General features: G+C 41.5%; 1 protein-coding gene across 1 annotated transcript in view; it reads right to left on the reverse strand.

The window, feature by feature from the left end:
* Positions 1–27,545, reverse strand: part of SNTG2 (syntrophin gamma 2) — a 522,646-nt gene that overhangs the window by 125,803 nt on the left and 369,298 nt on the right. Inside the window, exon 11 of the mRNA XM_068279105.1 lies at positions 8,436–8,474. Within this exon, the coding sequence (XP_068135206.1) occupies positions 8,436–8,474 (39 nt within the window). The remainder of the gene's footprint in view (positions 1–8,435; positions 8,475–27,545) is intronic.

The raw sequence follows: 27,545 nt of genomic DNA on the forward strand, positions 1-27,545 counted from the left end.
TGAGTGCCCTAGGGGCAGATAGGGGTCTAATCTGATAGGTAGCAGTGACAGGGGGTGATTGATAGGTAATTAGTGGGTGTTTAGGGTGGAGAACAGATGTAAACACTGCACTTGGGAGGTGATCGGACGTCGGATCTGCGGGCGATCTATTGGTGTGGGTGGGTGATCAGATTGCCTGCAAGGGGCAGGTTAGGGGCTGGTTGATGGGTGGCAGTGACAGGGGGTGATTGATGGGTGGCAGTGACAGGGGGTGATTGATGGGTGATTGATAGGTGATTGACAGGTGATTGACAGGTAATTAGTGGGTTATTACAGGGGAGAACAGATGTAAATATTGCACTGGCGAATTGATAAGGGGGGGGGGGGTCTAAGGGCAATTTGAGCATGTAGGCGGGTGATTGGGTGCCCGCAAGAGGCAGATTAGGGTCTGATCTGATGGGTAACAGTGACAGGTGGTGATAGGGGGTGATTGATGGGTAATTAGTGGGTGTTTAAGGTAGAGAATAGATGTAAACACTGCACTTGGGAGGTGATCGGACATCGGATCTGCGGGCGATCTATTGGTGTGGGTGGGTGATCAGATTGCCCGCAAGGGGCAGGTTAGGGGCTGATTGATGGGTGGCAGTGACAGAGGGTGATTGATGGGTGGCAGTGACAGGGGGTGATTGATGGGTGATTGATAGGTGATTGACAGGTGATTGATAGGTAATTAGTGGGTTATTACAGGGGAGAACAGATGTAAATATTGCACTGGCGAATTGATAAGGGGGGGTCTAAGGGCAATCTGAGCGTGTAGGCGGGTGATTGGGTGCCCGCAAGAGGCAGATTAGGGTCTGATCTGATGGGTAACAGTGACAGGTGGTGATAGGGGGTGATTGATGGGTAATTAGTGGGTGTTTAGGGTAGAGAATAGATGTAAACACTGCACTTGGGAGGTGATCGGACGTCGGATCTGCGGGCGATCTATTGGTGTGGGTGATCAGATTGCCCGCAAGGGGCAGGTTAGGGGCTGATTGATGGGTGGCAGTGACAGGGGGTGATTGATGGGTGGCAGTGACAGGGGGTGATTGATGGGTGATTGACAGGTGATTGACAGGTGATCAGTGGGTTATTACAGGGAAGAACAGATGTAAGTAATGCGCTGGCGAATTGATAAGGGGGGTCTGAGGGCAATCTGAGCGTGTGGGCGGGTGATTCGGTGCCCGCAAGGGGCAGATTAGGGTCTAATCTATGGGTAACAGTGACAGGTGGTGATAGGCGGTGATTGATGGGTGATTGATGGGTAATTAGTGGGTGTTTAGGGTAGAGAATAGATGTAAACACTGCGCTTGGGTGGTGATCTGATGTCAGATCTGCGGGCGATTTATTGGTGTGGGTGGGTGATCAGATTGCCCGCAAGGGGCAGGTTAGGGGCTGATTGATGGGTGGCAGTGACAGGGGGTGATTGATGGGTGATTGATGGGTGATTGACGGGTGATTGACGGGTAATTGACAGGTGATCAGGGGGATAGATGCATACAGTACACAGGGGGGGGGGGGTCTGGGGAGAATCTGAGGGTTGGGGGGGTGATCCGGAGGGGGCAGGGGGGAGGGGGGGATAAAAGAAAAATAGCGTTGACAGATAGTGACAGGGAGTGATTGATGGGTGATTAGGGGGGTGATTGGGTGCAAACAGGGGTCTGGGGGGTGGGCAGGGGGGGTCCTGATGGGTGCTGTGGGCGATCTGGGGCGGGGGGGGAAATCAGTGTGCTTAGGTGCAGACCAGGGTGGCTGCAGCCTGCCCTGGTGGTCCCTCTGGGACCCTGGGACCACCAGGGCAGGAGGCAGCCTGTATAATACACTTTGTAAACATTACAAAGTGTATTATACACTTTGTATGCGGCAATCGCGGACTTAACATCCCGCCGGCGCTTCCGTATGGCCGGCGGGATGTTGCGGCGGGTGAGCGGCGCCAGGCGGAGGCGGAGGAATCGCGTCACGGATGACGTGATCGCTCCGACCATGCCCCTACAAGGACCGCCGCCTTTGGGCATGAGCTGGTCCTTGTGGGGTCCACTTCCCGGCCGCCTCTGTGCGTTAGGTGGTCGGGAAGTGGTTAAAGCCCTTGATTTTAGGAAAAGAACTCCTTGGTAAGTACACAAACACTTAAGGATAGTTGCTCCATTATGTATAAATCAGCTTGGCAGAATCTAGATTTTTTTTTACAGTTGGCCTGAGGAGATATTTTATTGTCAGGGCCCAATGTAGTGTAATTGCCTAATTACTAATTAAACCAGCAATTTTTTGGGATCATATGTGATTTTCATGAAGATCTGATTGACCTGATTATTAATGTATCCGTACAAGTCACAGCAATATATGTTTTTTTCATGAAGAATTATTGATTAGCAACATTTTTTGAAACTTCTTGATTTTTTTTATTTTGTACAAATAACTTGAAGCATTTTTTTTGGACTGCAACATACTTCTTGTGCGTTCAGAATTCTACCATCCTTTTAGTGGAAATATAATACTTCAACAGCTGCAAAAATAAATAAAGCACATAGTGGATCTGGCCAATCATAAGATTTATTGGTCTATAATTTATTACATCTGACAAAAAAGCAATGATTAGCAGCATTGGGCCTCAAAGAGGACAGTTAGGCCTTGTTCACATCTAAAATCGAAATCGCTGACACCAGTGTTTTGCAAATTTTTGCAGAATTATTTTTAGCTCCTCCTGGCGCTTACCTGTGCATTGCGATTTTTTGTAAAGTTCTTTTCTAAGCGCTTTTGCAGAGCAATTTGTTTTTTCACTTTCTGACACAAGTTGATACAATCTATTTATTCTTAAAAGTGCTGTGGAAATCTCTATACCAAGTGCTTTTTCAAGTGTTTTGGGATTTCCCTATACCTGCCATTATAGGCAAATCACCCCAAAAATGGTACAGGCAGTGCTTTGGTGAGCAGATCATAATAGAACTCAGATGTGAACACTCAGATGTGAACACTCTCATAAGGAATCATTGCACAAGCGCTTTTAGGGTGATTTGAAAATCGCCGGCGCTTTAAAAATCCCGAAAGCACCCTCAGTGAGAACAAGCCCTTACAAATGCATTGGAAATTTACCTTTGTGTACACTGCTGGTGAGCTGGGTGTAGGGTGAACTGAAAGATGGCTCACCCTGCTGCCACTCAAATCCCCAGTGGAGTTTAATTCTATTCCCCCTCCAAGTGGTAGCAACTCAGAGAGAGGAGTAATTCAGGGTCCGACGATCAGCAAAACTCTTACCTGCACTGTGCAGTATAACTTTACAGCTATGACGGCGCCTAGTTTTTGCACTTGGTACCATGCGCCAAAACCACCTGCTTTACATTGGACCCCTTAATATTACTGTAAAAAGAAACAACTATAACCCAGTAAAGAGGGCAACTTCTTACGGGGAGCTTTGCTCCAATACAGAAGACACACTTATGCATGGAGGAGTCATGGTATCCAGATGGTTATTATAAGTAGGAGAGGAAATGATGGTAGCCACACTTGTTATAGGATTCCTAGCTTAGAGGCATCCTCGTCATGGGGGTCGCTGCACATGGTAACGGGTGTGAATGTTGGGGAGGCAACAGAATTAAAGGTTTGCTGTGGGGGCTCCATGATATGCAATTATGTCCCTAACTGAAAACTCGTCAGGTAAATGCCTTTCGTTCTGGTGTGAATTTCCCAAACAGCTGAAAAGTAATGGCAATTTCCTCCATAAAAATGGATTTGCATCAAGAGTATACTAATTCCTATGTTGTTATTTTTAAAAATTACCTAAAATGCTATGCATTGTGAGTACTGGACTTTTTTTGTTCGAAAATAAATTGCAAAACCGAGAATGCATTTTGAACTGATGTTCTCATGGGTATTTCTTGTAGATATACAACTTTCTGATGATATTCAACCGCAAATCAAAATTGGAATTTATTGTTAAGAGTAAATGAAATGATGATATTTGCATAACAATCCCAGGGCGAGGGGAAAGGAATGAAAGATCAAGTAACCAGCTATTTATGCTTTTCAAATGGAAAATGAAAGAGCCTCGAAATTTTAAGCCATAATGAAATATTCAGCTATTAGTAAGAATGAATGACGGATCAAAATATTTGCATGGGACCATTGGATGATCTTCCCTGATGGGCGCTGTTATTATTCTGCACGTAACGTATGGCACCTCTGTGGCCTAAACCAAATGTAATAAAGTTGTGAAAGCACCAAGGTTTCCAGGGCTTATGGAAGACACGCAATTAGTATTGACTTTATTCCATTTATAGAAGTGATCCGCCATATAGGGGAGTTACTAAAGAACTATCTATCTACACTTCTGAGCACAAAGTCAATATATTTCAATGCTAATGGAGGTTCATGAATGCCTAAAAGGCTGAACATCTGAGACTCAAATTACGTTATTAGCAATTGAGATCTTTCTCTGCCTTTAAAGAAGCTAATGATAGCCAAACGTCGTAGGAGTTTTGCATGAGTTGATTAACGGATCGGTATTCTTCATCAAAATCCTGGTCAAGCAGTATTGATCAAATTTATAACATTGAAATTCTCAATTCCGTTTAATTTTCTTTCAAAATCAATTGGAGTGGATTACTGTTCATCTGTACTGCTCTGCTTGATGCAGAGCAAGAACATTAATTCACACTTGTTCAGACAAAATGTTTCACCTGCCGTACTTGCTCCTGTCTTTTCAGCCCTTCCAAATCAAATAAAAGTGTTTTACCAATTGCGAGGTACATGATTAATATGTCCAAGACTCAGCCTGGGTCCACAGTGGTCTGTTGCATAACGCATGCATTAAAATATGTTTGAATGCAATGGAGACTGGACATAGACTTTAAAGGATACCCGAAGTGACATGTGACATGATGAGATAGACATGTGTATGTACAGTGCCTAGCACACAAATAACTATGCTGTGTTCCTTTTTCTATATCAGGTATGTAAGTGGCTGACTCAGTCCTTACTCAGACAGGAAGTGACTGCAGTGCTACCCTCACTGATAGGAAATTCCCCTTTTTACCTCTTTCTTGCTCTCAGAAGCCATTTTCTGCTAGGAAAGTGTTTTATAGTTGGAATTTCTTATCAGTGAGGGTCACCTTGTAGTCACTTCCTGTCTGAGTCAGGACTAAGTCAGCCACTTACATACCTGATATTTAACTCTTTCAGGCAGAGAAAGAAAAAGAGGAACACAGCATAGTTATTTGTGTACTAGGCACTGTACATACACATGTGTATCATATCATGTCACATGACACTTCAGGTATCCTTTAATTCGAAGCCTACAGGCAGTGAGTTAGTAAAACGCAATCAATCACTGTGAACAGTCCCATAGATTTGTATGGGCAGTGAGTTGACATGCAGAATTATTCTGCAACGCAACAAGAAAAAGAGCTGGCACATCCAAAGTTAATCTTTATTGGTTCCATGTAAAAAATATGGCCACGTTTCAGAACCACGTAGGTTTAGAAGAGTCCTGCAGAGAAATACATCATCATCATTTCAAAAACATGCTCACACCGTGGGTGATTCTGCTATGATTGCTGACCGCAGATCGCCATGGATTTATGTAATTGCAAAAGTGCTGCACGCAGCCCTTTGGGATCGATTGCAAAAACTGCAATCACAATTTTGGCCACTAAAACACTATTATTATTATTTATTGTATTTATAAAGCGCCAACATATTACGCAGCGCTGGACAATAAATATATACAATGATACAAGGATGACATACATAGGGTTATACACATAGAACAAAGTTATACATGCAAATTGTACAAAATACATGATCATGCAATATGGGCTGGTTAGGTAGGCCCAGTAATACAAGTACAGGCTGTCATAGGACAGGAGCACATGATCCTGTAGATTACACTAGGGAGTGGAGGACCCTGCCAGAGGCTTACAATCTAAAGGGAGGGGTGGAAACACTACAACAAACTACAAAGTTTGTTGTAGTAGAACACAGTTTGGGAAGTACCATCCTAAGTATGTATTTTTGCTGACAAAAAAAATGTGTTATATATTTAAAGTAGAAATCGTGCATGATTGTTTCACCTAGAGAAACTTTACTTTCTGCATGTATCTTACTACCTATTATTTTAGTATATTTTGGGAGTAATCTTTTGTTTTTATAGGGCTTCTCTATTCCATTTATCTACATGGAAGAAATTTTCAGCCTCAGTTGTGACATTTAGAAAAGTTGTGGGGCCAGACTTCAGTCTGTTTACCGAACAAGTAAGAGGCAAGCTGTTTCTGCGCCCAGCATCACAGCAATTTCAGCACAGTGTCAAGTTCAAAGGACTCCACAGTGGCTGTCTATGCCCTGCCTGAGCTGAGGGCTGGTAACAGATATATACTTTTTTTCTGATGCAAAAGCTTACATCTAATGGAGCCTTTAGTTGTGTTATGTGTGCTTGACAATGTCATTACTATTTGATGGGTTTTAGGAGTGTATTATCGGTAATGAGCTCAGCAGGAGATAAAACAGCTCCCTGGCTCCAAACTAGTTCCGACACTGCAGTAACAAACTGGTAAAAGGGTAAACAAAGAAAACAGATACTATTCGCTGACAGGCAGTATTACAATACATACAATACTTTAATAACAATTAAAAACTTGTGACAGGCTTTCTTTATATTGAAAAAGAACATTACCATGAAACAGAGTACAACTGTATCTGCTTGACCACACTGGTGAACTGTTGTCTTCGTTCTGCTTCTCCTCAAGGATTCTGTGCCTGCTCTGCTTTTAGCCCCTCCCTTCAGTGATGCAGAGGTGAGGGGCGGAGAACAGATCATCCATGGGAAACTCGGCGAGATGTATGCCAGTTAAGAATAGGTAACTACAACTATGTCTGTTGTGCCATTCGATGCAAGGACATTCTTAGTGCTGTTCATTATTGTGGAGTTTACTTGTAAGATCTCGGGGCCTTATTCAATTCACTTTTCTCCTAGGAGATATTTTTTCATCTTTTGTTTAAAAAAAACTTTTCAGCACTTTGCAAATGAAAAAGTGCCAAACATAACATAGTAAATGTCTGCTTCCTGGTGCTACTCTATATACAGTATACAGGGAGTGACTGAGAGAGAGACTTCTTGGGGCAGGAAGCTGTTACACTGACCACACTCACTAAGAAATGAAGAATTGCTATACAGGCCACACTTACTATGGGAGGATGGGGGAAGGGCACCTCGCTCCACCTCATAGCAACAGTGCCCATGACCTGACTATATACACTGATGCCCAAAACTGTCATACTAGTGGGAACGAGACTTAGTCCTTTGGAAAAGATCAGGCTGAGCATAATATACTGTCAGTTTCACCTCTGTTTTCTTTTGACTAATGCTGGGAATACACGTTAAGTTTTTACTTTAGATAGATGGGTTCGATAGATAAATTCCAACCTGTTGGATCTGGTCGATTCTACTTTCGTTTCGATTCTCCTCATTCAAGTGAATGTAATTGATAAGAAAAGATAAGGAATCGAGAGGGGAATCGAGCAGTGAATCGAGAGTAGAATCGATCGAAAGCGAAAACGACGGCAAAAACGAACGCAAAAACGCATTGTGTATTCCCAGCATAAAAATCAGTGACATATCTGTTATGCATGTGATAGTCTTCTAAGATTACAAAAAATTTAAAAAACAGTAGCCAATGGCAATGGGGAGAAAGAGTAGAGGATACTTCCAAACATACATTTTTGACCCCTGCTGAGATCTTGGAATTGTGTCTTTGGGATACCAAAAAAAAGTTTAGATTTTTTGAGACAATGTCAAATATGCTCTATATACCATATGTAGGTGAAAGCATTTTCATTAATCCCCAAGTTGAGGATACCATAAGTGAACTAGGACTGCATTCATTGTAAATTAATTAAAATAACTCTGACCATAGTGACTGTTACTGAAAGGTATGATAAAAAGTGGTTATGTCACTACTATGGAAACCAACATACAACGCAGTTGGAAAAAATCCAGTTCTCTGAAGAGATCAAAGATCAGGAGAATGAATTAGTGCAATAATAAAGTCTCATTATGACTAGATAAGAAAGCATAAAAGCATATCTGTTCCCATCGTTGTTTTTCAAGTCAGCTGCTTCTTGCACACTGGGCTTGTTTTACGAAGGGTTCAGCTGATAACCATACAAGTGCTATTGTTCCTGCAGTCAGCTGTCTGTCACATTTATAAATGTGGCATTCGATTTCTATTTGGCATTGTCACTTCCATTTTTTGTGTCCATTAACATTTATATATATATATATCATTCTTGAATTAAAACGTTGAGAGGAAGGGTGATTTTTTTTTTTTTTTTAGATCAAGTGAACATTCTCGCACATTTGATATGTTATATGTATGTATACCATATATTTTATAAAACACAACATTTCAAATATCTTTATGCTCTACCTGATCAGATGGTGAATAACATTTGTTCATCGTTTTTATCTGTAAAAACATAAATACATAAATTAACAAATAATGTTTTATGAAAAGTGTGTATGTAAATTTTAAATGTGTTTTCATTGATACATACGGTAATTAGCAACTCTCCAGTAAAGTGTACACTAGTAAAAGAGCTCTCATATTTTGTGAGAAGGGTAAAAAACACAGTAGTTAATGTATTCATAAAATAATTCATCTAAATTTCTCAGCGTAAATATAATACTTAGCATTATTCCCCAACACAATTGAATGGCAAGACGCATAACAAATAAAAGCACAAAGAGCTGCATATTTGTGTTATGTCTAAGTGGGTGGTGGTTAGTGTTAGATGTAGGTAGGGATAGGTTAATGTTAGGCGTAAATGTGTGTGTGTGTGTGTGGGGGGGGGGGGGTTAGCGTTAGGCAATAGGCATGGATTGGGGAGGTTAGTGTCAGGAGCAGGTTGAGATGGTTAGCATTGGGAATAGATAGTGGAGGGTTAGTGTGTGAATTAGGGTACAGAGGGTTAGTAGAATATTGGTGTAATTATAGATATTCTATATTAAAGCACTCTTTCTTGGGTGGGGGAGGAGGCGGAGATCCGCGGAGATTGATTGCAGAGAGGCAGAGCTACAGCTCAAAGCTCAGCCTCTCCAGGAAGAAAAGCCCTGTGAGCCAGGGCAGCATGATCTGTGACCTGCAAAGTCGTAGAACTTTGCAGGTCGTTTTCTAGGCAATAAATCACTCCTCTGCCGTGGTAAAAAAAGAGACTTCAGAGTCTCTTTAAATTTTGGTGTTACTTCTTAGGAATATTTTTTAATTCCTAACCAATACTTTTAACCTGTAGAACAGTTTCATCAAATAAGTGAAATTGTCCCTAAGGAATAGGATGAGTAACATCTGAAACAGTATGTTCTACATTTCATATAGAGATTGTATTGAAGTCTCTAATACTTCATTATATGAGTTATTCCTATGGACAACATTGGTGCCATCTGGGTAGTGAGAGGCTATTAATATTATTTATTGAATTTATATAGTGGCAACATATTACGCAGTGCTAAGATTAGCCCTAGGTATTTTCCCATTAATTTATTTCATTACCGAACAAGTGGACAGGATCAGAGGGAGTTTACTGACGAGTGCTTCATGGTGCATTTTACGGGACTCCAATACTTCCTTCTCCCAACTTTGTCCCTGTCCGCTTGTGTGGTACTGAAATGACGCTGACGTGGGGAGTATACATGTTCCAAATACAATATGCTGAATTCAAACACCAACACTATGTGGGAGTATAGTAATGATATTATACCCTTTACTTGTGGATTGATGAGACACAATGATTTGAATGGAGTCATTTTAATGGATGTTTCTTTATTGTATAAGGATGTAAGATATGAAAAGATTCTCATCATTCTAAGAAATTCCACATTGGGAGAGTTGAATGTTTTTATAAATTGCTGTTGAGATATACGTTTTTTATTTGGTTATAACATGTCTCAGCTGTGTTAATTTATTACTAGCCACCAGTCAAACTATTATTTAACATCATTTTAAATTGCCTATTTTGGTTTTTCAATCATGAATACGCATGTACAACCACAAAAATACAAAAACAGTAATGTTCAAATCTTGAACAGTTTTACTTTCTTTAGTGATTCCCAAACCACTAACCCTTTATTGATATCCCCACTGACTTCATACAGAGACAGAAACACAGCTGTCTATATAGGGAAGAATTTCACTGAAACACTGTAAATCCACGTACAAAGCAATGCATTTTTATCACAGCCTCTACATTGATATTTTTTTCTCTTTCGAGTACTCTGATACAGGCTTTTAAACCAGAACCTTTCTTGCACCCGGAGACACTTTCTTTAAGAGTTCTGACCTTTAAATAAAATCTAGCAGAGACCGCTATAAATTATTAATTCTTGCTGTAAGGAACTGATACAAGAAAGGGCCAAGAAAAGATAGAACATACATTTTATATTTAGCAATAAAACATTTTTGGAGTGCATGTGGATGACTTTAGAGTTTTGGGGAAAAAATAAATTTTTCTCTGGAGTTTTAATCAGGAGTGATGCTCACTACTCCATGATCCAGCCTCAGACTATGTTATTTTCACTTACAGGTACAGCTGGTGCAAGAGTTTCTGGTTACCCATACCTAACAACAATATGCTGAGATGCAGGACACATCCCCAGTTTCCAAGCCACGATGATTGCTGATTTTGTGGAGACAGAACATCAAGAGGAAGGGAAAGGGCTTGAAAGAGACTCTGTAACAAATTTTTCAGCATTATTTCTTCTATCCTATAAGTTCCTGTACCTGGTATAATGTGGTCTGGCTTACTGCAGCCTTTTCTAGTTGCACTGTCTCTGTATTATATCTAATATTCTTTCCTTTGTCGAGCCTTCTCAGCCCAGAGAGGGATTTGCTGTGATAGGGAGAAGTTATGCACACCTCCTCCACACCCCCTGCAGGCTCTGTGTGTGTTCTGTGTGTATGAGTCACAGCCAGCGTCTCTGCTCACAGTCAGCCTGTCTGTGACCTTGTAAACAGCTGTGAGTGCGGAAAGATCAATTCAAAGCCCAGACAAGCAGCCAAGGCAACAAGTGGGAGAAATATTACAGCAGTGAAGTCACGTTTGAGAGGAGCCTCTGCAAACGGGCACCTGCTCTGATTATGTATTTCCTGTTTGGCGGCCATCTTCATTGTTTACAAAAACAATGAACAAAACAGTGATATTATCACCAAGAAAGCAGCAGGAGCAGGAAAAATGTCACAGTGGGGGCTAGGAGAAGACTACAAACAGGCTGGTACTTTTATGTATGTAAGATTTTCACAGTACAGATTCTCTTTAACCACAATATCCTTTAACTTTGCATTTAAGATTTTCATAACCTTGTATCAACTCAGAATTGGTTGTATCTCACTGACCATCCCTATTGTCCACCAAAATACATTTCCACTTCCTGACACACTAGGCATACACAACATATGTGATATGAACTTAAATGTAATTTATATAAATGAGAAAATATGTTAAAGAAGTGATGAAATTCTCTTAATGCTCTGTTTTAATCAGATTTTTTAAAGTCTATCTACTCCATCTCACAGGTCTTGCTATTCACACTAGAGGCTCATGAATTGTCTGTCTCTTATACCTAATACTCTCTAGACAATACTGTGAACTGGATAAGGCTTACAACATTACACCCCTTAAGCTCTTTGGCAGCTTGTAGAACTTTTCTCGCATGGTTGTTTGTGAGTTAGTCTGAATGGGTTTCACTCAATTTGAATATCTAATTAAGATGAAACATTAGGAGGATTGTGGTACAGCAGGAATTTTAAACTAATAAATCCTCTTGAGATAGTCCTTTAACCTGCATCGATACAACTCGTATTTTTGCTGCCAAAAAATTATTGCATTATGAGAAGAAAACATTATATATATATATATATATATATATATATACATATACATACATGCATATAATGTCCTCCAAATGAAATACTTGAGGGCGTGGAAATGTAAGTAAGGAGTTTTGGTTTACAGTTTTGGTTTACAGTTTTTGTAGTTCATTGCATTGAAGGAGAAATGCTGCCAGATAGGTAGCAGTGATAACTTTGAAATTAAATAGACCACTTATTGAAAGAGATCACTCTTAAAAAATAATAGTATTAAGAAGAGCCACCAACCCACTTGATCAAGGAAGTAGTCCAATGACTGGAACTTCCAGGGAATTCTATAGTGCTATAGTGGCTACCGCACTGAAGGCTGGAAAAGGTGTTCAAAGCAACCAGAGGTATGGTGACCAGCAAATCATTTTCCTGTCCACAAAGAATGTGGGTCACCTATTTTTTGTCAAAATGAATCAGACTTGAAATGTAAGGTGCCTACATACTTAACAACTGTCACCTGTCGGGGCTGACATGGGTTGGCCCTTAAGGCTGGCCCTCACTCTGCTAAGTTGATGCTAAGTTGATCCACCAGGCGGATTGCTTGCCGAGTTGCAGTCGCCTCAGCCAACTTAAGTCTGGTATGTGTACGAGGTGTACGAGGCTTTAGATAACTTTTTAATACATTGTCAGATTCTAATAGTGAGCTGCTGCCTTCTCTTATCTACCAAATTAACCTATTTTGGTTCCTGGACGTAGAAACTACGTCCAGGAACCATGCGCGCTACCGCACACTCCCGCGGGAGATCGCATGCGTGCACGCGCGCTCCCGGCCCGCGGTTCGTTAGCCAGGCAATCAGTGAATCGGGCGATGGTGCCCGATCACTGATTGCTCTCCCCCACTGAAAAAGCGACAGCTTCTCTCGGAAGCTGCGCCTTTTCTGGATGTTACCTCCCCCATGCGTCGCTCTAAGCGCGTGTTACGCTTAGAGTGATGTCATGTAAACAAACTCATGGCCGCCATCTTGTGGCCAAAAAGTAATACTACAACCAAAAGTAAAAAAAAATTAAAATCAACACACATTTACATTTTAAACCTATTGTTTACATCCCACCCTCCCAAAACTACCCAAATAAAATGTTTAATATAAAAAAAAACCATTACAATAAAAAAAAACATGTAAATATTTACCTAAGGGTCTAAACTTTTTAAATATCAATGTAAAGATGATATATTTCTATATTTTTTTTATTTTAAACTTGTAAATAGTGATAGATGCAAAACGGAAAAAATGCACCTTTATTTCCGAATAAAATATTGTCGCCATACATTGTGATAGGGACATAATTTTAATGGTGTAATAACCGGGACATATGGGCAAATACAATACGTGACTTTTAATTATGGAGGCATGTATTATTTTAAAACTATAATGGCTGAAAACTGAGAAATAATGTTTTTTTTTCTTTTTTTCTTATTCTTCCTGTTAAAATGCATTTACAGTAAAGTGGCTCTTAGCAAAATGTACCCCCCAAAGAAAGCCTAATTGGTGGCGGAAAAAACAAGATATAGATCAGTTCATTGTGATAAGTAGTGATAAAGTTATAGGCTAATGAATGGGAGGTGAACATTTCTCAAGTGAAAACGACGGAACGCGAATGGGTTAAAGCAGGGGTCCCCAACCTTTCCCGGCCCGGGGACCACTTTCTGACCAAATTTCCGGGGACCGCCGCGGGGGAGTGGACGTCGGGTGCGCGTCCTAGTGGACAGTGGAGCGGGTTACAGGGGGGGGGGTGCTGGCGAGGGTGCAGTGGCATAGCTAGCATAGTTGCCCCAGTATAGGGAGTTTAGTTGCCCCAGTATAGCCATTATAGTGCCCCAGTATAGCCTGTATAGTGCCCCAGTATAGCCAGTATAGTGCCCCAGTATAGCCAGTATAGTGCTCCAGTATAGCCAGAATAGTGCCCCAGTATAGCGGGAATAGTGCCGCAATATAGCCAGTATAGTGCCCCAGTATAGTGCCCCAGTACCCCAGTATAGTGCCCCAGTAAAGCCAGAATAGTGCCCCAGTATAGCCAGTATAGTGAGCCAGTATAGTGCCCCAGTATAACCAGAATAGTGCCCAAGTATAGCCAGAATAGTGCCCCAGTATAGCCAGAATAGTGCCCCAGTATAGTGCCCCCGATAGCAAGTATAGGATAGCGCCCCGGTATAGCCAGGTGGTGGTCCCCTCCGCTGTTATTACCTTAACAGCGGCCGCTCTCCCCTCTTCGGCGCGTGTATTTATTCAAGCAGCATATCTCCCGACTGCTCTGTGTGATGCGACAGGAAGCAGGGCAGCGGCTTCCTGTAGCGGCGATATGTATCGCCGTTACTATGGTAACCGAGCCCTTCTCCCTGCGCATCACACAGAGCAGCCGGGAGATGCGCTGCTTGAATAAATACATGCGCTGGAGAGGGGAGAGCGGCCGCTGCTAAGGTAATAACAGTGGCGGCCGCGGGGACGAGGGACGGGCGGGAGGGGTGTTGAAGAGGACAGTCCTGCGGCCTAACTGGGAGCGTCCCACGGACCACCAGTGGGCCGTGGACCACAGGTTGGGGATCCCCGGGTTAAAGGACACCCGAGGTGAAAAAAAAACCTGATGAGATAAACAATTGTATCTATCCTCCTTCTCCTAGAAATTACTTTTTTTTAGATGTCCCTCATTTGTATTTTATATTTTAATCCACTTTTTTTACTGTTTCATTGTCTGACACATGCTTTGAAGTATGCCAGAGCTTAAATCTATGAACTGCTCTCAGAAGCCATTTTCCCCTAGGTAAGTGTTTTATGGTCGTAATTCCTTAACATGGAGGGTACACTATAGTCTGACCCAGTCCCAACCCAGACAGAAACTGTCCAACTGTAACGATTGGTGTCAGCACACAGAGAGAATCTGATTATTGATGATCTGCAGAATCATCAACAATACAGATGTATACCTGATTATGGATGATCTGCAGAATCACCAATAATACAAGTATGACTAACCTGTGGACACCTAATAAAGTGTAAGTGTTTGGTGTAACAGTAGGCTATCTCCCAAGATGCGGGAAATACAGGCAGCTTAACCTGAGGGGCAGGTGGCCCTGGGCAGTGCAGGAACTATCCCCTAGAGAGAGGGAATAGAGAGGACCTGGCAACCAGGGATATCTGGAGATTAGATATAGACTGTACTGCAGCCAGGGGACTCCAGGAGAAGAGGCCACTGGCTGCTAACAGGCCGGACTCCCTGAGGAGCAGGAGTCCTAGTTGCAACTGACACTAGGTGGAATTGTGTCACTGCTAGTACAGATAGACTGAGCACTCAAGGAGTGAGTGACAGCCTGGAAGGTCGGGCAGGCCAGGTCGGCAACACACGAGCAGATAAGGTACAGAGACAGAAGGCTTATTCGGTAACCGGGTACAGGCAGGGTCTGGCAACAGGAAGGCAGATATGCACAGAGGTACCAAATCAGAAGGCAATAGAGAGGTCGACAGAGCAAATAGTCATAACAGAAATAGAGCAGAGTCCTAGTCTGGGATGTGAGGTCCGTGGTTTCGACACCCAGGAACTAGTCTAAAGTATAACACAGCAATGACACAGTAATCCTAAGCTTGGGTGTGAGGTCCTTGGTCACAACACCCCGGAACTGGTCTAAAGTATAACACAGCAATGACACAGTAATCCTAAGCTTGGGGGTGAGGTCCTTGGTCACAACACCCCAGAACTGGTCTAAAGTATAACACAAGCGTAATCTGGCTAAGTGTGAATTCCCAGGTCCACCTGGTTCTAACACACTGTGGGATCTGACTATGGTCTGAGTGCTCACACATATGTATTTGCAACGGCAGGCAACTTGAGACTGACCAGCAAGATCTATATATAGTGAAGCGCTCCTCAGCGCCACCCAGCTCTCTTCAGCCAATCAAAGCCTGCACTGGGATCAGCTGATCAAACTGATCAGCTGATCCCTCTCCTACTGGCATAAAGGTTCTGCCTCCCAGCGCGTGTGCGCGTAGCTCTCCATCTGTGTGCACTAGAAGGCTCAGACAAACCAGACGCATGCTGCTGTGCGGAAACCGCTGGTCTGAACGTGGAGACAGCCACCCCGCTGCCAGACCACGCGGTGGCATCTCCGCAATCCATTACACCAACCCAGACAGAAACTGTCACTTACATACCTGATTTTGAAACCTTTCATTCAGAGAAAAAGAAAAGCAACACAGCACAGTTATTAGCGTGCTTGGCGCTGTGCATACGTCTATATCATCATGCCATATGTCACCTCGGGTATCTTTTAAGAACACATACACTGCCCTCTAGGTGGTGGTGCTACTGCTTCAAGTCTCATTTTTTCTTCCTCAGTATATCACAAAAACCAACAATCGAAAACCGGTCTGAAGCAGGCACACCACCAACTAGTTTTGGACTGCTACCCTGAGAAAGGACCCACAGTGGTCCAAAACTAGTTGGTGGTGTGTCATCTGCAGACCAGTTTATCTATTGTTGTTGTTGTTGTTGTTTTTATTGAGTATTGCAACTTTTTATTTCAGTTGGAGTTTAATAGTACTGGGACTAAATGTTTCATTGAGACGGCATGTACCGTAATTATCTACTGAATTGGGCAACCTGTGATATGCACTTGAAGGATCCTATAAGTGTAGAGAAAAGAAGGGCTGTTTTAACTTTAATAAACTTCCTATTCAGGAGCGTTTTGTCTTTTTGTTCCTTTTCAACCTCCTAGGCCACCGTACGGAAGTGCTGTGAGACCATCTGACTGCTGTAACCAGGAAGCAGCCCGAGCTAACTATCTGACTGCTGTAACCATGAAGCAGCCTAAGCTAACAGCAGGACACCAGGAGAGATGCTAGATCTGGTAGGAGCTAAACTGGAAGGAGCTATAAATACTAAGGTGGAACTAGTGGGTGGCTGCTGACATGCATAAGGACACCGGAGGCACTGTACACTGCCTGAAGGTGGCACCACAAGTAGTGGTAGTGGTAAGAGCCCATAAAGGGCACTACGGGGTTCCAGCTGTGACAGTTTGTCTTATGGATTTCTCTAAAGGTTTTGGCAAGGGAGAACTAGGAACCCTTTTTTACCCATTTTGGTGATGATGGCATGTATGGAGGCTTTGCTATCGACCACCAATGTCTGCATGAATTTACGTGAAATTTTGCGTACTGTATTTTTCGACTAATAAGATGCACCAAAAAAAACCTCTTTTCTACACATTTTCGCATTGCGATCACGTAAACGTATTTTTTGCAATCAATCCAAAAATCATAGGGATTTTTTTGGGGAGCAAAAAAGAGTGTCTTATTGGGTGAAAAATACGGTAAGTACACAAAATTACAACTGGATTTCTTTTACATGCGAAATTAAATACGAATTTTCCCAACATTTTGGATTACAATTTTGCATCATAATTGCGAATTGCAACGCAAAAATTACGATTATGCAAAATTGGTGCTCATCGCTATTCCTTGTATCTCTAATGGTAAAAGCCAAGTAGGGTGACCAAAAATGAGTTGGAGGTAAAAGTACTCTCACTCAGGTTATGCTGTACATCAGTCAGCAGGTTCTGAGCATTATACATCAGATTTGTGCTGCTCAGTTTGAATGTTTCTGATGCTTTATGGAGTTCAAAGCATGAAAAGAATGTGAGTGAAATATGTCTGTTTGAATTTCTCACATCAAAGTCTGTGTAAAGTACAAAGCATGGGGTGAGGTAGCCACAGAACTAAGTCCTGCCATTTGATTCCAAGCTAAAATATACCAGGGTGTGCATACGAGAATGTGTGCTATTTTAAAACATTACTAGACTAGGCACAGAAATTATCTTTTCTTATTCAGTAACTATTCAGTTTTTAGGATTACACAAAATTAAATTTGAAGAAGGATGTCGTTTTGGAAAATTTCCAAAGCAAATACAAATTGCAAGGATCTACGCATGCACACTGGAACAAATGTGTAAAAATGAAAGTGTGGAATTAAACTTAAAGAGAACCTGTACTGAGTAAAATTATTTAAAATAAACACATGAGGTAACTTCAAATGAACATTACATAGTCACCTTGCCATCAGTTCCTCTCAGAAGCTCACCATTTTCTTCTTACAGTGATCCCTTCCAGTTCTGACAACATTTTGTCAGAACTGAAATATATCAGTTGCTGTCAGTTATATATCAGTTGCTGTTAGTTACAGCTGAGAGGAGAACTGATGTGTCCATGTTTCCCTATGGCTCAAGTGGGCGATGTTACAGTTTAACAGTGTGCTGACCAGGAAGCTGTTTATTTTGCATTTTAATGTTCAGTTCAGGTTTTCTTTAAACTAGTAAAGAGGGTGTTGTAATCCTGCGTTTAAACACATGGTATGGCGTGAATCTGCTTTAGATTTTAAATGTATTTTTACATGTATTCTGGACATAAAAAATACATACAGGAATTAAATTAATTTTACCTAGTCCAGTGATTAAAAGTCTTTGCAAATATTGGTCATTATTTTGTACTAGACTTATATGTACATTTATTGTGCACACAGCATTTTGCTGACACATTGCTGTTTTATAATTTATTTATTTATATTTGTGCTAATTTCACTATACTTCCTCTTTAAAGGTCATTGTTTGCCCATTGTAAAAGCTTTCCTCTCTCTGATTTACATTCTAAAATGTACCAAAGGTACCAACATCTTCATTCCTGTCAAGTGATCTCTGCAGAATGTTTGTTTACTGGGAGTTCTTTACACAGAGGGAGATACTGCTTGCTTGGGAGTTGGAAACTCCCACAATGCTAACAAGGTTCAAAGACAGGAAACTGTCAGAGCCAGGGCCTTGAGATCATGGTGTGGGAGTAATTTCACCACAATATCAGCCAAACAGAGGTCCCTGATGATCTATTCAAGAAAAGGTAAAAATTTCTTGTGGGAAAGGGGATATCAGTTTCTGATCGGAATGAAGTTCAGCTCTGTTCCTCTTTAAATTAAATTACACTTGCATTAATTAGGTATTCAAAATGTTTAGTGAATTGCAAATATGTACTAAATAAATATATTTAAATCACCTTACTGTTTTGAAGAAGGCCATTCTGTATGAAGACTATGAAGAGCCCCTGCACCATCAAGTGGAGGATTGGAGGTCTACCATCTGTTTGTTTTCACTTTTTAGAACAGTATTTAAAACTGTCCATCAGTGCTTCTATAACATGCTAAGAGCACTGTAGGGTTGTGATGTTGCAGTTTATCACCTGTTTCCTTCAGATGAAAAACTTGTCCATAATTTTTTAGAAACTTCTTGCCCTTCTACTGAGCAGGTAGTAAAACAGCCCATACCTGGGCCCAACAGTGTGTAATTAAAAAGTATATAATCAAAACAATGAGATGTGATTCGTCAGACCATACCACCTTCTTCTGTTGCTCTATGTGTGAGTTCTGATGCTCACATGCTCATTGTAGGCACTTTCATAAGTGGACAGGGGCCAACATGGAAACTATGGTTGGTCTACATCTACACAGCCCTATACACAAGCTGCAATGTACTGTGTGTTCTGACACCCTTTGTCTCCAGGTTGGCCTCCAGTAGCTATTCTATGGAATTGGATAACCTTTTCTATGGAATCGGATAACCTTTCTTTCACCTTTCATTTGCATCAGCAAGTTTTGGCCACCCTTGACTTTATCACTGATTCACAGGTTGTCCACCCTTGGACTACTTTTGGTAGATGTAGCAGATAGCAATCTTGCACAGAAGTGCGAAGGTCCTCGGTTAAATAATGCCTCCAGTATAAAGGACAGAGTCTTATGTCAGGCTCTGTCTTAATGATGCAGGATTGGGGGGGGGGTCCTTGGGATTAATTACTTACCTGATCAGCTTTTATTCATTAATTCATTCATGCATTCATGTAAGTCCTCTACCCCATTGGAAATGCAGCCATTGCATTTTAAGTTCTGAAGTTTTGCACCCACCAAAAGCTCAGCAGCTGCAGCTCAATTAGTGGCTACCAAGCTGGGGTGGGCCACAGCAATGCAGCTGGTGGTTTCTGTAGAGTTTTTGAAAACTGTGGAAACATAATGTGGCTGGAAAGTGTACTGGTTAAGGGCACTGCCTTTGACATGGGAGACCAGGGTTCAAATCCTGGCTAGGTCAAGTACCTATTCAGTAAGGAGTTCAAGGCAAGACTCCCTAACGCAGCAGGGTGGCCTCTTTAGTGCGTCCCAGTGGCTGCAGCTCTTGAGCGCCTTGAGTCCGACAGGAGAAAAGCGCTATACAAATGTTCAGATTATTATTATTATAACCGCGACTTAATTGCAGAGGAGGGGAAGGAGCATCACGTGTGAACGGATTACAGCCGATCGAGTAACTACACCTGAGACCCCTAATCCTGCATCATTAAGACAGAGCCTGGCATGAGAGGCTCTGACTTTTATACTACAGGTAGTCTTTAAAATCTGAGCCAGCACATTGTTTGCATGAGGTTTGTATGTTTTATCTGTGCTTGCGTGGGTTTTATCCAGGTTCTCTTCCTGCCACATCCCCAAAAATCACACAGATAAGTTGTTTGGTTTTCGTTTGTGCGCTCCTCAGAAAACGTTATTGGCAAGACTATAGACTATGTAAAGCGTCGTAGAAAATATAAGTATTTTATAAATACTACACATAGTAAACTAACGCTTCAAACTTGTTCACCTCTACAGCCAATAAGCAAAATTCTGAGTCCTGTCCAGAGCCCCCCTGTCATTTATATAAGTAAAAAGTAAAAATAAATAAAATAACATAAAAAATTACACATTAAAAGCTGAAATGGAAATTAAGGTTAATATTCTACTTTAAAACAACTTCATGCATACATTACCTCCCTCATAACGTTCTTGAGATTTTTTTATATCGGAAGGAGCTTTTTGAAGATTTCACTTCAAAAAGACATCTTAGGCTACTTTTTTCATCAAAAGCAAATTTTAGCAACATTCCCTGTAACATTTATATTTTAGCCAACTTTTTTTAAAACTGGTCTTAGGTAGATAGATGTATTTTGGAAATACAATGTTTGGAACCATTATGCTTCCACTTAGAAGTTATCTAACTGAAATAGAGTATTATGTTTGCATTTTTTTAAAGATCCAATCTATATTAGGAAATTCTCAAAATGTGATACGATTACAGATGCAACTGAAGAGAAATTACTTATGTATCGAGAGAGAAGACTCTGGATCCTATAGAGCCTTCCCTGTCCTCTCTTCGTGTTCTTGTTTCGGCATTGTCCCTCATTTTAATTTGCCACCTCTGTGAGCCCCTGGAAGGCTTCAGAAGTACTTGTGTCTTTTAGGGACACCAGGAGCCACCTGTCTTTAGAAACAATCTGGGCATAAGTGCCCCCAAAGCCTTCTGAGGGTCCCTGAAAGCATATTCAAGCAGTTGGTCAAATACATGCAATGGGGGTGACAACGCTGGAATGAGGACACAGCGAGAAGACCAAGAAGGCTCTTTTAGATCCAGAGCCTTCCCTCTCCATAGGTATGTATCTGACTTGTTTTTCCTCTCATTTCAGTTTTACTTAAGTGAACCTTAAGTGAATATAAACTTAGGCAAAAATGAATTGTATGTGTGGTATGGATGATAAATAGAGCATTAGTAGCATAGAAAAGTGTCTCTTATTTTTACTTTCAATTTTACAACTTTATTTTAAGATTGCATCAGCTGGGAACTGGTTCTGTTTAGAATCCCCACTCTGCCTTGTTTAGCTGAAAAGGATACAGAACTAATGACCCTTGGAACTTAATTACAGTAAAACCTTATTAGAATCCCTGGCCCATATGCAATTCACTTTTTCACCTGAGTTTTCTCCTAGGAGATAATTTTTCATGTTCAATTTTAAATAACTTTCCAGCACTTTTCAACTAAAAAAGTATCAAAAAGTAGGTGACTAAGTACTATCAAATTTATTTTGAGCATTTTCTTGCTTTCTGGTGGCTTAAAAGGCATTTTATTGACAAGTTTAAAAATAACACCTAGGAGAAAACTATGGAGAAAAAGTGAATTGCATATGCCCCCTTGTCTCACTATTTCAGTTGTTTTTGCTTCTCTTCACTGTTCAGGAAACAAGACTGAATTAGACAAGCTGTCAACAACAAGCTCTTTTGCATAGAATACAACTCAAGTTTTTAGTAGTACTATATGTGTATATGCTTATCTCATTAGGCTACATGCCAATTCAGGTATACTTTAAAGTTTATGCTGAAGGTTGACAGCAATTTAAAACTTTCAATAAATGCCTGTTCTGTTTTTGGAAATGTCTTGCTGATGTGAGAGATCAAAAGAGAAAGGAAGGGCTAGTCTGAGATGACAAAAATGTACAGTAACATCTCAGACTTGAATCCCAACACATCTAACCATGTTGGGTTCTACTCTTGTCAGCCAGGAACAGATGGCTGAGGGTGCAGTGGGAACTGGCTCACCAATGCTGGGTCGATAAATACTGGAAAAGCTAATCTATTCTGATGGATCTCTAAGGATTCTTGACTTCTGCTAAGTCACATAGGTGGTAAGTGTCAAAAGTTCAAGATGATGGTGGTTTTGGATGTGTTAGAACAAAAGATTCATAGCATGAACGTGCAGCTGATAAATCTACAAAAAGTAGGGGTGTAACTATAGGTAAGCAACCTCTGGAACCATAGGGAGGCCCAGAGCTATAGGGCACTCACAACTACTGACCTTCCATCCCTCCGATACAGGACTCCAGCCTCCAGACCAGGTGTTGTTGTGCCTTCATTTGTTATGGATCTGAAGACCTTGATGGCCCATTGATGGTGGGGGTAGGCTCATCATTGCTGGGATCCCCATGATTTCTAGCTACACCCTTGGCGGAAATCATGTGATGCAATACTGCCAGTATGCCCAGGATCTCATAGGAATATTTTCAGCACTTTATGGAATTCACACTGCAGAGAATTAAGACTAAGGACCATTTCACACTTGCTTTAAAAAATCTGTGCAATACGTTTTAAAGCTCAGCTTAAACACAGGAAGTGGACCCTATGTTAAAAATAGGATCTACTTCCACTTGTTACAAAACACGGATTCATGTACTATCCATGTGCCATGTACCACAGAGTCCCAACTTGGCACATTGGCCCAGTCCAGATAGGAAAATGTGTCCAATGAAAGCGTACGAGAATGGACACTGTCCGTTCTAACTAGGCTAGTTGCTGCACCTGTATTGCCTGTTTGCCTGCATCCTGTCACTGCAGTGATGTCATACTCGCGTGTCCCACGAGAAGCGCTTACCGTTTCCATTCTGCACCCTTACAAGTGTGAACCAGACCTAATTTGTGGACTAAAGGAAGTTCCGATCAGTTCAGTAAGAACATTCTGATAAAATGCTCAGAAAATGAAAATATTTTTTTAAGTACTATAGATGACTATAGGCAGATCTTATCATTTCTTATTATAAAAATTCTCCATGATTTAAAATGAGGAGTGTTTTTTTAGGCTTATCTAGTCCTCTATAATAAAACCCCTTTGTCTCTGCATCCTGTGTCCTTGTGTGTGTGTGTTTTTGTTGTGCGCATGTGCAGGGAGGGACACAGAGACACAGGAGAGCTGGGGGAATGATGCGGCGGGGGGCCAGGAGGGGCGGGCTTGTGCACGCACAGTGGGCATGCACCCGTGAGCGTGCAGCACATGCGGGCGGTGGATGATCGGTAACAGACCTCACTAGTCTTTAATAATTTGCCTCCACACCTACACCTACCATTGGTGAGGTACTTCATGCTAAATACTTAACATGTCTCCATTAAGTGAACAACTTAATGCAAATTGCTAATTCCACTGTTTGAATCTTCCAGGTCTGTAGAAAAGTTCTCTACATATTTATTGAGTCTCTAAATTGCTTCATATTTGTGCTATAGCAGTTTTATTGCAAACTATCTAGACTTTTATGAAGGAATATATTTTGCCAATAAAGCTACCACATAGTTCCCTTTTAAAGATAAGCGCAAAGCGTTGCCTCTAAATTTCCCATCTGACAAGCTGCTCTGCATTGTGGCCACTAAATTTTTGCTACAGTAAAGAATTAACTTATCGTAGAACAAAAAGTTACAATAAGAAACCAATTGTTCAAGTCTGGGTAATACACTTTTAATATTTAATGCCACTCAATATATAACAATGCCGGAATATTTAAAGTGTAATTCTACCACAGAGACAAACTGAAACACAGTGCAAAGTATAAATACGAATAAATAGCACTCCTTGCCTAACTTCTTTAGGTTTAATTTGTACAGACTTTTAAAGTATCTACTATGCCCTAATAGAAATGCTTGCATTTTACTTAAAGGGAACCTAAACTGAGAGGGATATGGGTGTTTCCTTTTAAACAATACCAGTTGCCTGGCAGTCCTGCTGATCTATTTGGCTGCAATAGTGGCTGAATCGCAGACCTAAAACAAGCATGCAGCTAATCCAGTCTGACTCCATTCAGAGCACCTGATCTGCATGCTTGTTCAGGGGCTGTGGCTAAAAGTATTAGAGACACAGGATCAGCAGGAGAGTCAGGCAACTGGTATTATTTTAAAGGAAAAATCCATATCCTTCTCAGTTTAGGTTCCCTTTAAAGGAAACATCCAGCCCCTTTAGTCCCAGGTAATGCTTATGTGTCCCTCGCCGCAACTCTGCTCCCATCCTGTTTCCTGGGGTCCACTCTGTTGCAGCAGCCATTCTGGCGAGGTTGGCAGCCTCAGCTTCTGCGCAACATGTTCCCGGCTACTTGAGCATGATTGCAAGCAGTGCAGCTGGTGCTCATGCAGGCACAATGGCTGCCGGCCTTGCCAGGTTGGCTGCTGCAGCAGAGGGGGCCCTGGTAAACCTGTTAGGAGCAGAGATGCGTCGAGGGACACATAGGCTGCCAGGGGCTGGAGGAAGACCCAAGTAAGTAGATCTGCATTAAAAAAAGCCCTGATATTTCCTTTAAAATTGCACTCTGAGCAATAAAAAAATATCAACTCCCAGGAAAATACATTAAGCTCCACTCTTGGCTGCCTGAATGCTTTAGTATCTTCATCTGCCACTCTTGCCTCGCAGTGCTAGGGTCCCCGGTTCAAATCTAGGTCAGGATACGATCTACATTACCTACATGAAGTTTTTATTCCTAAGAATTCTTCTTCTTATTATTATTATTATTATTATTGATTTATAAAGCACCAACATTCTATATTTGCATACACAATTCTGGAATCAGAGAGACGTATTTTCCTATAGGCAGAACAAGTAAAAAAAAGTTTTACCATAAATAAAACAGCTAAAGGTGTAATTGATCATAAATTAGATTTAGGAATCAAATCTAAAGGTCAATAGAACATAAATCTTGATCAGTGTATAGCCATTAAAAGAGACTCTGAAGCGACAAAAAAATCTCGCTTCAGAGCTCATAGTTAGCAGGGGCATGTGTGCCCCTGCTAAAACGCCGCTATCCCACGGCTAAACGGGGGTCCCTTCACCCCCAAACCCACCTCTGCAAAATGAACGACCAACTTGGTCGTAAATTTTGCTCTTCCTGGAGGCAGGGCTAACGGCTGCAGCCCTGCCTCACAGCGCGTCTATCAGACGCGCATTGCCGCCTTTCCCCCGCCCCTCTCAGTGAAGGAAGACTGAGAGGGGCGGGGGAGAGGCGGAGGTACGTGTCTGATAGACGCGCGGGAGGCAGGGCTGCGGCGGTTAGCCCTGCCCCAATGCGGAAGCGCTCCCCTGCTGCACGGACGGGATTTGGGGGATCAGGGACCCGTGTTAAGCCGCGGGATAGCGGCGTTTTAGCAGGGGCACACATGTCACTGCTATCTATGAGGTCTGAAGCGAGATTTATTCTCGCTTCAGACTCTCTTTAAAAGCTTGTACACATGTGCAAGGACTGTGGCCTGGCAAGAACAGGGACTCGATCCCTCAGGCAACAGTGCAAGGCTGAGGCTGTACAGATGCATCACTAGCCACCAGGCATTCTAGTGCTATGCGGGGTAGGGGGAGGAGAGAGAGTTGACCACAGGGTGCATGAGGAGCATCATTAAATGGGTGGTTGAGTGAGAACAATGCCCTCCAACAGTGCTTAGGTTGAATCAATCTATCAGGCAGATTGATGGTCAATTGATGGAGGGATTGGGGGCCTCTATACACATGCTAGATTCTTATCAGAATTGGGAGTTTAATCTAGCATCTGCATAAGGCTTGGAACTCAATTATAACTAATTATAGGCTATAAAACTCTTGCATGGCCAAGAGACAATTCTAAGTGAAGGTAACAGATAAAAAAGGTCAAACTGACATCATTCACCTGAGACAATAAAAACATAAACATAAAAAAAGCTAAAAACAGCATTTGATTAAACACAAAATGATTCTTTGGGATTCCAGAAAAATCCTTTAAGATGTAGGACCATAGATATACTGTAATTCTTTATCTCATCCGTTTATTTTCAGTTAAGTTTTGCTTTAAGATATTTGCCTTGAGTTCTGCTTTAAGACTCACAATCAAACAAATTAACAGTCTATTTTATTTTCCCTTGAGGTATAGAGTCTGTCACAGACAACAGATTTTTGCACACCATTTGCCAGGCATCACTTGATTGGTACACTCTAATTATACACATTTGCAATATTAATCAGTTGATAGCTGTGAAGCTTTAGAGTGAAGGCTATAGCATGGACTTGGTATGGTGTGGGAGATCTTAGCTGAGCTCCATCTGTTAAACGCGTAGCCTTGTATAGCATTTCTCAGCCAGTCCTTGATATCTGTTGTGCACATGCTAGGATGATTTTTCCAGAGACGAATGATCACTGCTGTTTAACAGCCTCCCTTCACTCGCTTTCTGTCAAACTGCCAGAAAACTGGTACACTGCAGCCTTGTTTTATATTTAAATTATTAAAAGGGATTTTGGCATCAATGGTAAATTTATATATTTTTTGCTTTAGGAACCAGTGGGGATTATTGCAGTCACCTTGCTTGTACATCTAAATGATCTTCTTTCCCTTAACATGTCAGTGCACTTATAATTAAGTGAGGCTAAAATGGGCTGTGCTCAGTGATGAAATATACAGTAATTATGTTACTGATTTTAGTTCAGTTTTGAAATACTGGAAAAATTCTGACAGAATACTCACATTGTTTACATCTAGAAATGTCTCTTTACTAGTCTGTACTTCATATTCAATTGTGCTGAAGTGCTGATACTGAGCTGCATAAGCATGGAAAGGAACGTTGATGCAGTGGGACCATTTCAAAAGCTAATTCAACCCGCAATTCTGTTAGTCTACTATTAGATTAACAGTGTATGCAGTATGTACCAATCTGATATGACAGCTAAAATCAATAATGCAATTATATTGCGCATCGATTTCCATCCCATCTTACTAGAGCACTAAACACTTGAATCTGGCAGTGCAAACAGTCCTGATATCAGAATAGTTCTAAAAATGTAAAACGCTGTTACTTTGTGTTTGTGTGTGTGTGTGTGGGGGGGGGGGGGGGGGGGGGATAAACCTGATTTTATGTTGCACTGACTTGGCCATTTATTATACTTCATAATTATAATTCCAGCCTTTAAATTGAAAATAGGCATATTAAACTCCAGGAAAGGACACCTTGGCTGAGAGAGCTTTTTCCTTTTAAAGAATACCAGTTGCC

The sequence above is a fragment of the Hyperolius riggenbachi genome, chromosome 4 (assembly GCF_040937935.1).
Source record: "Hyperolius riggenbachi isolate aHypRig1 chromosome 4, aHypRig1.pri, whole genome shotgun sequence".
Classification (NCBI taxonomy): Eukaryota; Metazoa; Chordata; class Amphibia; order Anura; family Hyperoliidae; genus Hyperolius; species Hyperolius riggenbachi.